Source organism: Ovis aries, chromosome 2, assembly GCF_016772045.2.
Source record: "Ovis aries strain OAR_USU_Benz2616 breed Rambouillet chromosome 2, ARS-UI_Ramb_v3.0, whole genome shotgun sequence".
NCBI classification, from domain to species: domain Eukaryota; kingdom Metazoa; phylum Chordata; class Mammalia; order Artiodactyla; family Bovidae; genus Ovis; species Ovis aries.
Window position 1 is genome coordinate 118,406,108 of NC_056055.1, and position 14,850 is coordinate 118,420,957.

General features: G+C 58.1%; 1 protein-coding gene across 26 annotated transcripts in view; it reads left to right on the forward strand.

Moving 5' to 3' along the window:
* Positions 1 to 14,850, forward strand: part of BIN1 (bridging integrator 1) — a 54,783-nt gene that overhangs the window by 8,465 nt on the left and 31,468 nt on the right. For 3 of the 26 annotated variants that reach the window (XM_060411080.1, XM_027964685.3, XM_027964704.3), the window contains exon 1: positions 9,983 to 14,496. The exons of the other annotated variants lie outside the window; for them this stretch is intronic. In XM_060411080.1, the coding sequence (XP_060267063.1) occupies positions 14,485 to 14,496 (12 nt within the window). In that variant the 5' untranslated portion in view covers positions 9,983 to 14,484. Of the gene's footprint in view, positions 1 to 9,982; positions 14,497 to 14,850 lie in introns of those variants that run through there. 26 annotated transcript variants of the gene reach the window in all.

The window sequence follows — 14,850 nt, forward strand, 5'->3', positions numbered from 1 at the left end:
CACTCAAGTATTTCTGCCTGGAGAATCCTATGGACTAAGGAGCCTGGTGGGCTACAGTCCATGGGGCTGCAAAGAGTTGGGCACGACTGACTGACTGCCATATGCTGTGCCCAAGCCTGTGGTGATGGGCTGGGTCCCTGCTGCTGGCCCCGCTCAGTGGACGAGGGGCTCGGTGGATGGGTGGCGAGTTGGAGACGCGCCTGCCTGTGCAGTGTGAAGGCTGCAGCAGGGTGGGAGCTGAGCCCCAGCGGCTGGGGAGTGAGTGGGTGGCAGCCGGCGGCAGGCAGCAGCCACCCGCCGCCGCAGTGCTGGGGGCAGGGACTCGCCACTGTTGTCACTGCCGGGCTGGGCTGGGGCTCTCAGGGCCCCTGCAGGCTGCCCCCCGATCCTGGAGCCCCCGGGCACCTTCCTAGGGATACTCGGGCTGCTCCTTGCTCCAGCTCCTGGCATCCTGTCGCCTCTCTTCCCCTTGCCATTCTCTGCTGCTGAGGGCACTCAGAGGAGGAGAACGGGCCCTGCCCTCAAGGAGCTCCCAGCCCCACACTCCGTGCCCATCGCAGCACTGGGGAGAGCTGGGGGAAGGGCACCGGCACCTTCCATAAGGCCTGGGCCGTCAGGAAAGACTGCTTGGAGGAAGTGGCCTGCCCTCCTGAGGCGGCCAGAATCCAGCTGTGCCCAGGAAGGCAGGGCTGGCGTCCTGGAGTCCTCTACGTCAGGGCTGGGGTCGTGGCCTTCCCGGAAGGCTGCTGTGCATCCTGCATCCCCTCCCACTGCATGCAGGCCTGCCCTTCTGTGTTTCAAGGCCCCAGGGTGGCACCGTGGAGGGGATGACGCTGCTAAGCTGGCAGAGCTGGACAGCTGCGAGGGGTCAGTGGGTCAGCTCACCCCCGGGGCCAGGCACCCTGTTGCACTCGCCTTTTGAGACCAGAGCAGATGGCCAAGTGGAGGCCCCCTTGGTCCTGGATCAGAGCCGGGCTGGGTCCTCAGAGGGTGAGGGGTCATGCCAGCTGGTTGGGATCCTGGCTCTGAGCGCAGATGGCCGGGTGAGGAGTGGACGAGGCTCAGGGCGAGCGGCTGGCTGGTGAGGGGTCTGGGTTCCCACCCAGGCCTGTGCCTGAGGAGCTTTGCAGAGACTGTGGAGCCGGAAGGGGGCTGGAGTGAGCGGAGAGCCTTGCCAGCCCTTTTTCCAACAGCTGCTGCTACTTTCTTTGGACCCTTGCTCAGCTCAGCCTCTCCCCAGGACTGCAGCCAACACACTGGAGCCCTGGGCGGGCCGAGGCCTGGCACTGGGCACTGAGGTCAGACCTGGCCCCAGGGGGCAGGGCTGCAGAGACGCCTCTAGGGGACCCCTGTTGCTCCCTCTCCGCCCCCATGTGGCCCCCCATCCCCTTATCTGTTCTGAGGCAGCACCACCTCTCTCAAGGCATGTCGTCCAGCCTATCAACAACTACCTTGGGACCAGATGTAGGTGATAAGGTGGACGAAGATGGTGACCTGGGTTGGGCCCCTGGCATGTGGGCAAGAGTCAGGGAGAGAGATTGAACAAGGAAAGAGGAAGAAGGAGGTTGATCGCAGGAACTACCCGCCTGCTCTGGGGTCCTGGGCAAGTCATGCCTTCTCTGAGCCCGCCTTTCCTCCTCTGTAAATGGGAACGGGGGTTCCTGCCCATGGACTTGTGGCGAGAGTCCAGGAGGAGGTGATATGATCAGGGCCTGCTGGGGGGGAAACGCAGGTTCTGTTCCAGGGAACATCTTGGGGAACCCCTGGGAACCCACAGGTAGGGACTGTTCTGGCTTTTGTGTTTTGAGCTGTTTCTCTTTGCTGATGACCAGATTCTTGAAGTTGAACTGCAGTGCAGTTTCTGTTCTCTTTTTCCCTGTATAGTCTGAAAACGCTAAATTGGGAAGGGTGGTATCATTTCCCACAGGAGGGAAGTCAAAGCGCCCCCTGAACCAGAGCTTGATTGAGTGGGTTGGGGCAGGGGAGGGCAAATGGTTCCAGGTGGGCTGGGTTGAGGGGTCTCCCATCCCTCATTCACTCATTCATTTGAGGAGTTGGAGGTGCAGCTAAAGGAGAACCGGAGCTTAGAGACCTGGGTGGAAGCCTGGCTTGGCCGCTGAGCCTCAGTTGCTCATCTGGGAATGAGGAAGCATGAAATTCCCCTGGCAGAACAGAGTTCTACTGGGTCCAGCTGGGTTTGGATGATTCTGGAAGGGAGGACAGGTGAGCATCTCTGTGGCATTTCGTGGGTTTACTCAGAGCCCTCCCACCTGCCATTTTTTGTGTGTTCTTCTCATTGACCAGTGTGGTCGGCACGACTGGATTATGGTACCACTGGGGAGATGAGAACGCTGGAGCTCAAGGAAGCCCTGGGACCCCCCCGCCCCCTGTTCTCCGACTTGGCCGCAGGCTGGCCTTTCCTGGGAGCTACCACCCCCATCCCTGAATGGGGGAGAAGGTGGTTGGGTGGTGCTGGAAATAGACTGTTGTAGTGCAAATATGAATGCCTAAGTGTTTTCAAATGAAAGCCAGCGTGTGCGGACTGCCTTTGTGGGGCAAACACCTGGGGGAAGGGGGGTGTGTGGGGTGGGGGGGGAGGAGGTTGGGGAGGAGGCTGACACGCTGGAGGAGAAGGTGACCCTGCAGAAAAGCCACCTTGGAGCTTTTCACATGGCCCCTGGTTCTCCTCTGGCTCCACCATGGTGGTGGGGGAACCTGGCGTCACAGAGGAGTCACGGGGACCCCAGAAGGTCGATGTCAGATGTAGGCAGGGCTGGCCTGACACAGCGCTCCTTAGGGGGCCTCAGTAGAAAGAGTCCCAGATGCCAGCGCTGTGCGGGGAGAGGGGGATGTGTGTGGGGGTGGGGAAACAGTTGGGGAGGGTGCGGGAGTGGGGCTGGGGGCCCAGGGTGCGGGGTGGGGGTGGGTAGGGACACTTGAAGAGGAATTAATGGTCAGAAATACAAGTTGAATCTTGATCTAAACTGAGAGACGGAATCCGCAACTAATTGGCTGCATTTGCTGAACCTGGGACAAGATGAAAATGTTTTCCTGAAATATAACTTAAGCCAGGAGGGTGTGTGTGTGTGTGTGTGTGCCGGTGTGTGTGTGCCTCTGTGTGCGTGTATCCCCACCATGGGCTCTGTGGAGCACTCTGCTCTGGAAGTGGGCCTGGCTGAGCTGGAATGTCACTGTCTTCCCAGGTTTACCAGCCCAGGCCTCCTGCTGGAGGGGGCCGTGGGCCTGGAGTGGGCCACCGCTGAGAGGGGTCAGGGCCCTTCCTGTGGGCTGGGGGTGGTGCTGCCTTGGAGCTGGTGGGCCAGCTGGGGGCCGGCCTGGTACCAGAGCAGGGGCGCTGCCCCGAGGTGTGGGTGCTGGGCTGCCTGGCCTGCGGGAGAGCTGAGTCAGCCCTGCAGGAAGCCCGTGGTCAGCAGCGGGCAGAAGCCGGTGCCTGCGCCCTGACTTGAGTCACTGCAGTCTCAGGTCACCCTGTCCTGCTGTGTGCGCTGAGAGACCAGGGCAGGCCTCCCCACAGCCTGCAGCCAGCGCAGGGCTCTTCGGAGCCCGGTGGTTGGTGAGGGGCCGGGGTGTGAGGCGGCTCTCAGCGCAAGTCGCTTCTGATCCCCTCCTCTCCCCTCCTCTGGGGACTTGGGTCACTTACTTGACCTCATTTCAATTTGCTTCTCCATAAAACAGGGTGACAGTGCCCCCTGCTAGGCCCAAGCCTTGGACGGTGGAGTCTGTGACCCTGCACCCGAGTGTGCATAGTAGGCCCTTAGCGCAGTCAGTTGGGGTGAGGGGCTTATGTGCCCCAGGAACGGGAAAGTTTTAGCAGAGTATCTCTCACAGTGTGGCGGGTGGAAAGCCCACGTTCAGATCCCAGCTCTGCTCCTCCCAAGGCCTTGACCTTGGGCAAGTTACCTGTCCGCTCTGAGCCTCGGTGCTCTTGTGTGTGAGGGTTTAATGGGGGACACGTGCCTCCATTTCATGCTGTAGGACACTGCAGTTTGGGGTGGGGGTGTAAGGTGCCTTAGCGGGCATGGGGCGTTCTGCTTGCGGGTCCTGTTGGACATTCCTGCCCGAGTCCGGACCAGCCTTGGCCCAGCAGTGGCGGAGGTGTGCTGGCTCAGCTTGGGATCCAGATGGTGAGGCCGTGGGGGAAGAAGAGAGAGGGAGGGCCAGAGGGGCCCTGGCAGGGGCCAGGTGACACCTGGACCCCTTCCCGTCGTGCTCAGCGCCTCCCCCCCACCCCGACCCAGGCTCCTTGTAGGTAGCAGGAGTCCCTTGCAGCTCTCAGCTGCTCCGTAAGTGTCCAGAGTCATACCATGGGCTGGCTAGGGATCTGCCCCTGGGTGTTCACCTCAAGCCATGCCCTGCTCCACTCCTTTCTGTTCTTTGACACTTTCCTGTGATTTTGTCTTTTTTTTTTAAATTGGTGACTCTTGCAGCTCAGCTTTCCCTTCCTGTTGAATCGCGTTTCTTTCGGGAAGGAGGGCCCTTGGGGAGGAAAGGGCCAGGTAAGCTGCCTCAGCTCCTCTCAGGGAGGGATGTGGTCTCACCCCGAGGACTTCTCTAGACTGCAAGATAGACTCCAGGGCTGATGCTCGGCCTGTGTCCTGATAAGTCAGAGATGTAGGGGCCCTTTGCGTCCACCTGATCCTCACCTCTCCACTTGGAGGGTAGAGATGGGACCCTGAGTGGTGACTGCCCAGGCTTCTAGCAGCCCCCTCATTGTCCCTTGTGGTCTCAGGCTGGGAAGGAAGGCCCCAGCTCCTGATTTCCTGCGTCTGCTGGGCTGGGAGGACCAGGACCTTCCCCTCAGGCCTCGCCTTGCCCACCCTGTTTCTCTGCTCCGCCCCAGCCCAAGAATAGCGGTGCAGGCTTAGCAGGAGAGAGCCTGGGAAAGCCCTCCTGGTGTCCTGAACAGTCACCGCATCTGCCGGGGTGACTGCCGCCCAGCTTCCCATCTCTTCTTGGCCACTCTTGTTTCCCGTGCTCACCTTCACCCTCGCTTGGTCTGTGCTCCCTCCCAGCCCCCTCCCAGCCTTCTTCCAGCTCCTCCACCCCCAACCAGGGGAAAGCAGTGGGCCTGGGCCTGGGCTGGGAGAGGACCACCTTGTTCTGAACCGGTGAGAACCTGTGAGTCCCCACCCTTTGATCCACCATATCTGCGAAGTGGAGCGTCCTCACAGGTGCTGGGGACTTGGAATCAGTCCAGGGGCAGAGGTAGGGGAGCCCCTGGGGCTGCCCCCTGGGCAGCCGGGGGCCTGGGAGTGACCGCGGGACTGAGGGTGGGGAGGGGTGGAGGCCCTCCCCACTGCAGTGTTGTGGGCGGGGTGTGTGCCTGCGCTTTTGCTTGGCAGGACCGGGTGGAACTATTTAAAGCTGACTCTGGGCATCAGCTCCTGTGAATGACAATAATAAGCAAAAGCAATACTGTGTTGGGGAAAAAATACCACGGCTTATGTCCTTTAGGTACTTGTTAACCATTCCCGGTTCACAGATGTGGCTATGGACGATTCCGAGTGGTAAAATGAAGGAATAGCCTGGTCGCACATTAGGTTGAACAGACATAGGCAAAGGGCTGAGGGCATTTACAGGACTGAGTGAGTTCATGTACCTGAGGTGAGATCAGGAAAGGCTGCCTGGAGGAGGTGACATGGAGGAGGTGACTTGGCCTGGCATCAGTGGGGAAGAGATTTCTTAATGAATATTGCGGGGGTGCCCGTGGTCCCTCCTGGGTCAGACTTGGCCCCAGGGGGGTGCATGGAGGCAGGACCTTCCACTGCCCTCCCCGGGCTCTGGCTCTGTGCTCTGTTGAGCTGGGGGTGGGCTCCTGCTTTGCTGCTGCTCCACAAGGGCTGCCCCTCACCCAGCCCAGGAAGCAGCTGATGAGGGGTGGTGGGAGGTGGCCGGGCTCGAGGGGCGGATTCCATCCCTCTGCTGATGGCCGGCGTCCTGGCGCCTGCCTGGAGCTGAGAATAGCACCCACACTTGCATGGAGGGGACAGGTGGGCGGGCGGTGGCTCTGGTGGGGGGGGCGCGGTGCTGACATCTCTGAACAGGTGGCCTGGAGGGCTGGGCCCAGGGCAGGGCTGCGGTGTCCTCACCCAGCCCCACCCAGCCCCTCCTCAAGGGCCAGCGGGTGGGCTTGTGGCACTGCTATCCGGGGCGCCCTGGCTGGGAGCCCTCCCTGGCTCCTCTGTAGCGTGGGCTGTGTCCGGGCTCAGCGTGGGAGGTTAGGGATCAGGGCGCCCCAGGGCCGCGCGTGGTGGCTGCTGCAGGGCCTCGGAGGCCAGAACTTCCAGCTGCTGTTTGGGCTCAGGAGCAGGGTCATAGTGGTGGGGCTGCTGGCAGGGTCCCTGCAGAGCCGGGTGGGGGGGGTGTCGGGGGGAGTCTGCTGAGGGAGGTGGGGCCAGGAGCGGGAGGTAGGGCGTGGTGGGGCGAGTTGTCTCCTTGTAAGCCTGGGTGAGTCATGGGGAGCTCGGGGCACCAGGCACCAGCGCAGAAAGGCATGTGTGGGCTGGGCTGGGGAGGGACAGGGGTTAGGGAGAGCGGACTGGCTTGGGTGGGCACAGTCCTAGGTCAGCAGGGGTCAAGGGGCGGCGGGGGGTCGGGGGAGGCCAGTGCCGCGCTCTGTGCTAGACCCTCTGACCTACACAGCCCTAGTTCATCCTCACACTTCCTTGAGGGAGAGGTCTTGGCTCAGTTTTACTGATGAGACTCAGGGCTCTGAAAGATGGAATTCCTTGCGCAGGGATGCACAGCCTGGACCTGCTCCCTATCTCTCCTGCCCCGCCTTCGACTCTCCCCATCAGCAGGGGTCCCAAGGGTCCTCCTTTCTTTCCTTTCTCTTGGTCACCGGCCAGACCAGACTTGGAGCTGGTTGCCAGGGGTGGGAGCCCCTGGGGGGCCGTGGGTGAGGAGGGGGGCCTCAAGAGCCCAGCAGTGGGCCTGCCTTGGCCTCCCGTCCCCACCTCCCTCCCCAGCATCTCTGGGGACATCCAGCTCACAGTGACCCGCAGGTTCCTTTCCTCTCGTCGCTCACTCCCGCTGTCCCCCTCTCTTTTCTCCCTGTCACCCCATCCTTCACCCCTCCTCACCTTGCTCCAGCCTGCTCTGAGGTCTGGGCAGCCTGGGACTTTAGAACTGTGAGTCAGAGCACAGCTCTCCAGACTTCCTCCTCCCCGCTGGAGTCTCAAAGCTCCATGGCCCTGCCCTGGCTGCAAGGCAGTTCATACAGTGCTTACAGCCTCTGCAGCCAGGCTCCCTGGCTGTGTGACCCCGTGGAGTTTTTAAGGCAGTGCCTCAGTTTCCACATCTGCAAAGTGGGGTAATAGTAGTACTTGCTTTGTGAGGTTATAGAGGGGATTGCTTGAGGAATCGTGCAAAGGCCTCAACTCCTGCGTTCCAGGGCATCTTCCTCCTCCGCCCACCCTCCTGTCCTCTTTCACACTCTAGCCTTGCTCTTCCCACCCCAGGGCCTTTGCGCATGCTGTGGCCCCTGCCTAGCATGCTCTCTCTCCTTCATCAGGTCACTTTCCTGAGCCCCACCCTCTCCGTGCCCTGCGCTGTTTTTGTTCGATTGCCACTGGACATGCCTCCATTGGAGCACTGACCCCTCCAGGGCAGAGATCTTACTCTGCTCACTGTAGAGCACAGCTGGGAAGCTGGGGGAGGGCGTCGCAGACCACCAAGCCTCAGCTCCAGTCCCAGCCCTCGGCGCCTAGGGGCCAAGTCCACTTCCCCTTCTCTGTGAGGGCCAGACCCATGGGGGATGGTGTGGGGTGAGCGGGCAGTGAGGAGCGGGCAGCCTGGGCCCACCCCGAGAAGTTGGTGAAAAGTTTCTTTGTTGCCCTGGAGTGTGGGTCAGGTGGGGTGAAGGCTGGAAGGGTGGGGTCTGGATGGCGGGGTGGTGCCTGAGTGCTGAAGGAGGTGGCTTTCCCCTCTGGGTGGCCCTGGCCCTTCCAGAAGCCCTCCTATCCTCATGGAGGCCTCTCCTGGAGGTTCTGGGTCTGTTGACATCTAGGAATGCACTCAGCCTGATGGGTGGTCCTGAGGGGAGGAGGCTAGTCATGGCCAAGCCTGGGCCGCTCCTGCACCCTCTTGGGGCTCTAGGGCACCCTTTGTGGCCTGACTCCCCTCCCCAGGCTCCCACGCATGGAAGGGGGCTCCTTCTGCGCCAGGGGGTTTGGGGACCGATGGCTGTGTTCAGATTCTAGATCCTGTTTACTTACCCCGGGACCAGGGATGTTAGGCTCAAGTTTCCTCATCTGAACACCTCCCTCTCTTAGAGAATGCTTGGCAGCCTCTGGGGATGCCTGTGGATTAACGACTACTTCTGCCTTGTGGGTGCCACCTCACCCCACTGGCCCAGCCCAGCCCCCTCCTGGAACTCCCAACCCCTTCCTCACTTTGGCCCCTGCCCCTCTGCTCCCCTGCCTCTGTTCTCAGCTGTTCCAGCCTCCCCCACCCACCGCAGCCCACCCTAGCTTCCTCTGGGGTCTGGGTGGCCTTGCTCTGGTTGCTGGCCACTAGCTTATCTGCTGAATAGGCTGGAATGTCAGGCTTCCTGGGAAGGGGAGGGGGGAGAAAGGAGAGGAGGGCAGGGTTTCTCAGCTGGAATCATTTGGAAACTTCTTACCTGGGGTCAGAGCCCTTCCCTTCCACCTGGCAGTGGGTGCGCAGGAGGAGACCCCCATCACCACCCCCACCCAGTCCCTACCTTTCCCAGGGGCCTAGCTGGGAGGCTGGGAGAGGCTGGTTTTGACCAGACAGTTGTATTTCAAGCCCTTGTTGTGGGACTGACATACACGGCAGCCAAGTCTTTATGTACCAGTTAAGGACGTAAAAAAAGAACACCAAACGTCACTTTTTACTCTCACCAGTATTTCAAAAGGAAAGGGAAAATCACTAAAAGAGGAAGGAGATAATTTTAGAGTGACAGTCTCCCAAGAAAGGCCCTTTGGCTTCCTCAGTAGGTCAGCCGTTCTCAACCAGGGGCCCACGGGAAAGGATGATGAATCTCTGTGGACTGGTGTCAGGGGACAACGACTTCCAGAACACGAGGACTTGTGAAAAAAAAAAAAAAAAGATTACTGTGGGATGAGGCCTTGGAGATTCAGGGTGGGTGGGACTTGGAAACATTTTTTTTTTGTTTTATATTTCATTGCAAAAATCCTTGCAAACTTTGCATTCTGATACACAGTCTTTGTTGCTTATGGCACAAAAGTGGTTTCTTCACCAGTTAAATCTTTGGAACACAGGTGGGGCAGGAATGTTTGAGTGGGCAGACATGCTGCCTGTCATCCCCGTTTAAGAATCAAAAGTCGAGGGAATTCCCTGGCACTCCCGTGGTTAAGACTGTCACTGCTCTGAGGGGCTTGGTTTGATCTCCGGTTAGGGAACTAAGATACCACAAACTGCGAGCTGCAGCCCCTGGCAGAAAAAAAGAATCATCAGTCGGGTCTGGGCGTTGAAATCCATCCTGCCTGGGGTCCTTGTTCGGCCGCTCTTTAGCTGAGCGATCTCTCTGAACCTGTTTTTTCATCTGTAAAATAAGACCCAAAGTCACACCTTTGGATGTCCTGGTGATATGAGCCCGCCTGTAAGGGAGTGTCAAGGGTGCTGAGCCCCCTCAAGGTGAATCCTTGAGGTGTGGTTTTTTGTGGAGCTTTGAAGGAGGAGCAGCTGCAATTCAAGGGGAGATTTCCCTGGCAGGTGGGTGGCTGAGAGGTGACATCTCATGATGAGAGGTCCCCTCAAGAGTGTGAGCGGAGCTCAGAGCACTTCCCCAAGAGGAAGGTGGGATGACATCACCAGCCTGGGAAGATGGAGGTCCAAGGATGGGGGTGCAGAGGAATCAGGGGAGGGGTCTCTCTCTTGGGGACAGCCTTGTGTGTGTACTGGATTAGGGAGAAGGATCTGAGTCAGAAGGTTCCCGTCTCCTCTGAGATGCTCTTGCCCAGAGCCGGCCCTTCCCGGGCCTTGAGCCCGGCTGGTTCCCCTGGGAGCCTGTTGCTTTCTCTTTCTCTGGTTTTCTCTCCAGCTCCCTTCTGCATTCTGGATTCTTCTTCCACAATGTCTCCTGGCCCCTACTCAGCTTCTTGCCTGGCTCTGTGGCTTCTGGATGGTTCCTGCCACCTTCCCACTGTGCCTGGAGTCGACCGAAGGGTCATGGGCAGGAGCCGTGTCAGGGAGCGTGTGTGTGTCTGTGCAGACAAGTTGGTGAGCACCAGCGTGTGGACACGTGAGGGTGCAGACAGGCCCACTTGGGGGGCCTAGTTTGGGGGACATTCTTGCCTCCTGGGGGTGGAATGCTGTTCCTGGCTTTTGCCCAAGGCCAGCATTTTAACATTTATCTTTCTTAAAAAGTCACTGCCCTTTTGGGAAGTCGACAGGCTGAGTCTGGCACCGCAGGAGGGCTGAGGAGTCTTATCGGCCAGGCCTCTTGCTGTGCCTTCTGGAAGCCCTGTGTTCTGGGCTCTGCTCCCGGGCAGAAGAAGCCTGAGCTGCTTCTCCCCACTGTTGTTCACAACTGGGCCAGGGAGGCCAGGCCCCTCAATCTAGCCCCTCTCTGCCCCGTCCCCTCTCAACGCCAGGGCACAGCGACAGCTCCCAGGCTGCAAACTGTGTCCCCCTGGCCAGCAGATCGCCAGTCTCAGGCGTAAGTACTGTGTCTCTGGTGGCAGAGACGTCCAGCATGTCCGTGTGCGTGAGCTCATGGGCCCTCAGAGGGAGAGGCAGAGTTTTCCTTGCTGGATGACAAGGTGAAGCTGGCCCCCGGTGCAGTGACTAGCCAGGCTGCGGGCAACAGCTGTACCCCAAGAGTGGCATTCAGTGAAAAGGGCCTCGGAGCCAGGAGCCCTGGGCCCAGTCCTGGCCTGTCCACAGCCTCTTCACTCGAAATGGGGGTGCCAAGGCCTGCTGGAGGAAGAGGCCCAGGGACCCAGACTGCAGCTTAGTGCCCAGATGGGGTCAGCCAGGCCAGCTGCCTGGGCCAGAGGCGCCTCTGCATCCCCAGGGATCAGTCAGCGGGCGGTGTGGCCTCAACCGTGACCCAGTGACGGACCCAGCGACGGACCCAGCGGGCAGCTGCTAGGGCCCTGAGTCCAGCCCACTTGCCACAGCAGACGAGATCTGAGCCACACTTGGTCGGCGACCACAAAGCTACCAGACTCTCCTGGGGTCGAGCGGTGGCCAAATTCCTTCCTTTTCTCATCTCTAAAGTAGGGGTGAGAATACTTAGAGGAGGCCGGGCATAAAAATGGCAAGAAAGGACTAGGACTGGGATGCCCAGAAGCAGTGAGCACACCTCTCCTTGAAGGGAACCTGAGCTTCTTTGGGAAAGGGCTGATTGTAGGCCCAGGGCAGGGACATACCCCCCTGAGCCTGGAACATCTCGCAGTGTCAGGAAACAAGGGCATGCCCAAAGACTAGTGGAGGCACGTCCTCAGGCTCCCACTGGCCAAATTTAGGACAGTTTGAACATCAAAATGAATAATGATAGTAATAGGCTATAAAACATTGAATGCAAAATGGAGGCAAGAGTCCGTAATGATGTCCCTATAAAGACATGACCTGTATAAACACCAGGTAATACAGAGGAGGGTAGAGGCCCTCGATAACAGTTAGTCCCGGCAGAGATGAGAGATGCGGAGCCTCTCAGACTTTCATTTGCACACAGGGCATAAGGGGTCTTGTCAAAACGCATTGTCAAATCCAACAGTTCCAGAACAGAGCCTGAAATTCTGCATTTCTGCCAGATGACCAAAGGGCTGTGATGCTGTTGGTTCATGGACCCCACTTTGAGTAGTAGAGTATTAAATGGACATAAAGGCATCAGGTAAAAAGTTACTGGCTGTAAACATTCATGCAGGGATGATGTATTGACCCTCAGATGACTAGTTAATTACCTAGAGGAAAGTCACCTTAGTCACACCAGAGGTCTGGCAAACGCTGCCCAACCTGTGCATGTGGTCAAGATCAGCGCCGGAAGCCGGAGACGCCCCGAGGTGATGCTGTTGAAGGACACGTTGCCTCTGTAGTATGCTTGCCAAAACAATGTTTAATCTGGACTCAATCACGAGGAAGTGAGCAGATGAACCTAGAGTGTAGGTCATGCTCCACGGGACTGGTTTGCATGCTTAAAAAAATGTCTGTTTGGCACAGGGTCCGATGCTCAGTATTTTGTAATAACCTACAAGGAAAAGAATCTGAGAAAGAGTATATATGTATATCTTACAACTGAATCACTTTGCTGTACAGCTGAAACTAACGCAACATTGTAAGTCAACTTTGCTCCAGTAAAACACTGTCGACACAACGAAAGAGAACCAAAATGCACAGTGAATAGGTGTGGGGAAGTATTCTGGATTGAAGGAGACAGGAGACACGACGACAACCCAGTGCAGTGTGTATGCTGAGTGAAGGAAGTCAGAAAGAGAAAGGTGAATGCCGTGTGACATCACCCACATGGGATTTGAAGTACGGCACAAACGAGCCCACCTGTGAAACAGAAGCAGGCTCAGAGAACAAACTCGAGGCTGCCGAGGGCGAGGGCACGAGGCGGCGGGCCATCGGGAGTTCCGGGTTAGCAGACCAACTCTAAGTAAACAATAAGGTCCTACTGTATAGCGGAGGGCCATCCCTCAGTGGGTGGAGAATCTGCCTGTCACGGAGGAGCCACGAAAGACGCAGGTGTATCCCTGGGTTGGGACGATTGCCTGGAGAAGGACATGGCAACCTACTCCAGTATTCTTGCCTGGAGAATCCCATGGATGGAGGAGCCTGGTGGGCTACAGTCCACGGGGTCGCACAGAGGCAGACACGACTGAAGAGACTGGTCATGCATCCGTGCACGTATAGCACAAGGAGCTCTACACAATATGTCGTGATAGACCGTGATGGAAAAGAGGATGAAAAGGAATGCGTGGGTGGGTTCCGAATCATATATATATATATATATACACTGAATCATATATATATGTGTAACTGAATCACTTTACAGCAGAAACTAACTCAGCATTGTAAATCAACCATTCTTGTTCAGTAGCTCAGTCCTGTCCAACTCTTTGCAACCCTATGGACTGCAGCACGCCAGGCTCCTGGCCTTCACCATCTCCCGGAGCTTGTTCAAACTCATGTGCGTTGAATCAGTGACGCCATCCAACCATCTCGTCCTCTGTCGTCTCCTCCTCCTTCTCCCTTCAATCTCTCCCAGCATCAGAGTCTTTTCTAATGAGTCGGCTCTTTGCATCAGGTGGCCAAAGTATTGGAGCTACAGCTTCAGCATCAGTCTTTCAAATGAAAATCCAGGATTGATTTCCTTTAGGATTGAATCAACTATATTTCAATTCAAAAAGCAGTGTGTGAACCACATTTGGATCCCAGATGAAAAAACAAATAACGCAAACATAAGGGAGATGTAGGGGACAAGCAGGCGTGTTTGCACGTGGACGTGTGCTGGATAATAGTAACAAGAGTAAATACTGGGTGTTCTCTGGTATTACGGGGGTTTAGGAGAATATTCTTATTCTTTGGAAATGTGCCAGAGTAGTTAGGCGTGAAGGACTGGGTTAAAGGTCATGATGTCTGCAGCTCCTTTCCAGGGGTTGGGCTCACATATAAACAAACGAACCAGACTATTTAAATAGAGAGAAAGTAAAGGTGGCCTCCTGGTGACAGTTGGTGAGTTGAGGGCAGGACAGATGGCAGTCTATCGTACTGTTCTTCCAACTTCTTTTGCGGTTTATAGGGTTTAAATTTGAGACTAGAAGTTGGGGAGGGGGCCTATGCAATGTGGCAGTACCTGGTGGGCTGGGGCTTACCGCTCCCTACTCTCTCCTGGCCCTGCTGAGGCCCTGCCCGATTGGCTCCTGGGTTGTTGGGAAGCTGGGAGGAGTGTGGGACTGAGTGTCCGTCACGGGGGCCAGGTGCCTGGGCACCATCTGGGCAGGAGGACCGTGAGGCCAGTTGTGAGCATAGCTCTTGGGCAAGGCTGATACTCTGTGTGTGGGCGGGAGGGTCGAGCAGGTGGGCAGGAGACGGGGACCCCTCAGATGTCAGGGAGTGAGCCAGAGACCCTGAGGCCGTGGGCACTTGGGGCGGAGTGTCTTACCCTGGCATGTCTACCGGGGGGGGGGGACAGCTCCAGTCACCAGGTGGCCTTTGGTCCGATTCTCATGGCCCCCTCTTGCCTCTTGAGGTGTCTCCCTCCAAATGGATCCCAGCTGTGTGACCCATGGGAAAGGCTAGCCTTCCACCTGCCCACCCATCACCCAGACAGGCTGTGTGTCTGTCCATGCGCCCCTGCCCACCTGGGAGCCTCTGTGAGCCTGTGAGGGCGTGCATCCTGTTGCTGTGGTCCCGACCGCAGGCTCTGTCGGCGGGGGAGGAGGAAGTACAATAGAGACGCCCAGCCGCCCGGCACAGCTCATTCTGCGATCAACCTCGACTGAGGCCTTGGCCTTGGAGTGCCTGGAGATGATGAGGAAGGTGAAGGCCCCCTGGGGTCTCAGCCGCTGGGTGGTGGGTGCCGGGGGAGCTGTCTGTGTGTGTGTGAGATAGAGTGTGAACGGGGGTGCTGGGGATGCTCTGGATGGGGGGTGGTCCTTCATCTCTGCTGGTCGCTAGAAGAGCTTTTCCTGTCTGGCCCAGAGCCTGGGGACCGGGGCTCCCCTCTTGGGCCTCCAGGCTCAGCTCTTTTCCCCCACCTTGGCTTCTAGAAAGTGCTTATTCTTACCTTGTGCCGCATGCCCAAATGTGGGCATGTGTTCCCACACAGGTAGGGGGCTGGCCATGCTCTGGGGGCAAAGAGGGGTCCCAGAGGGCTCCTGGGGTCAGCCTAGG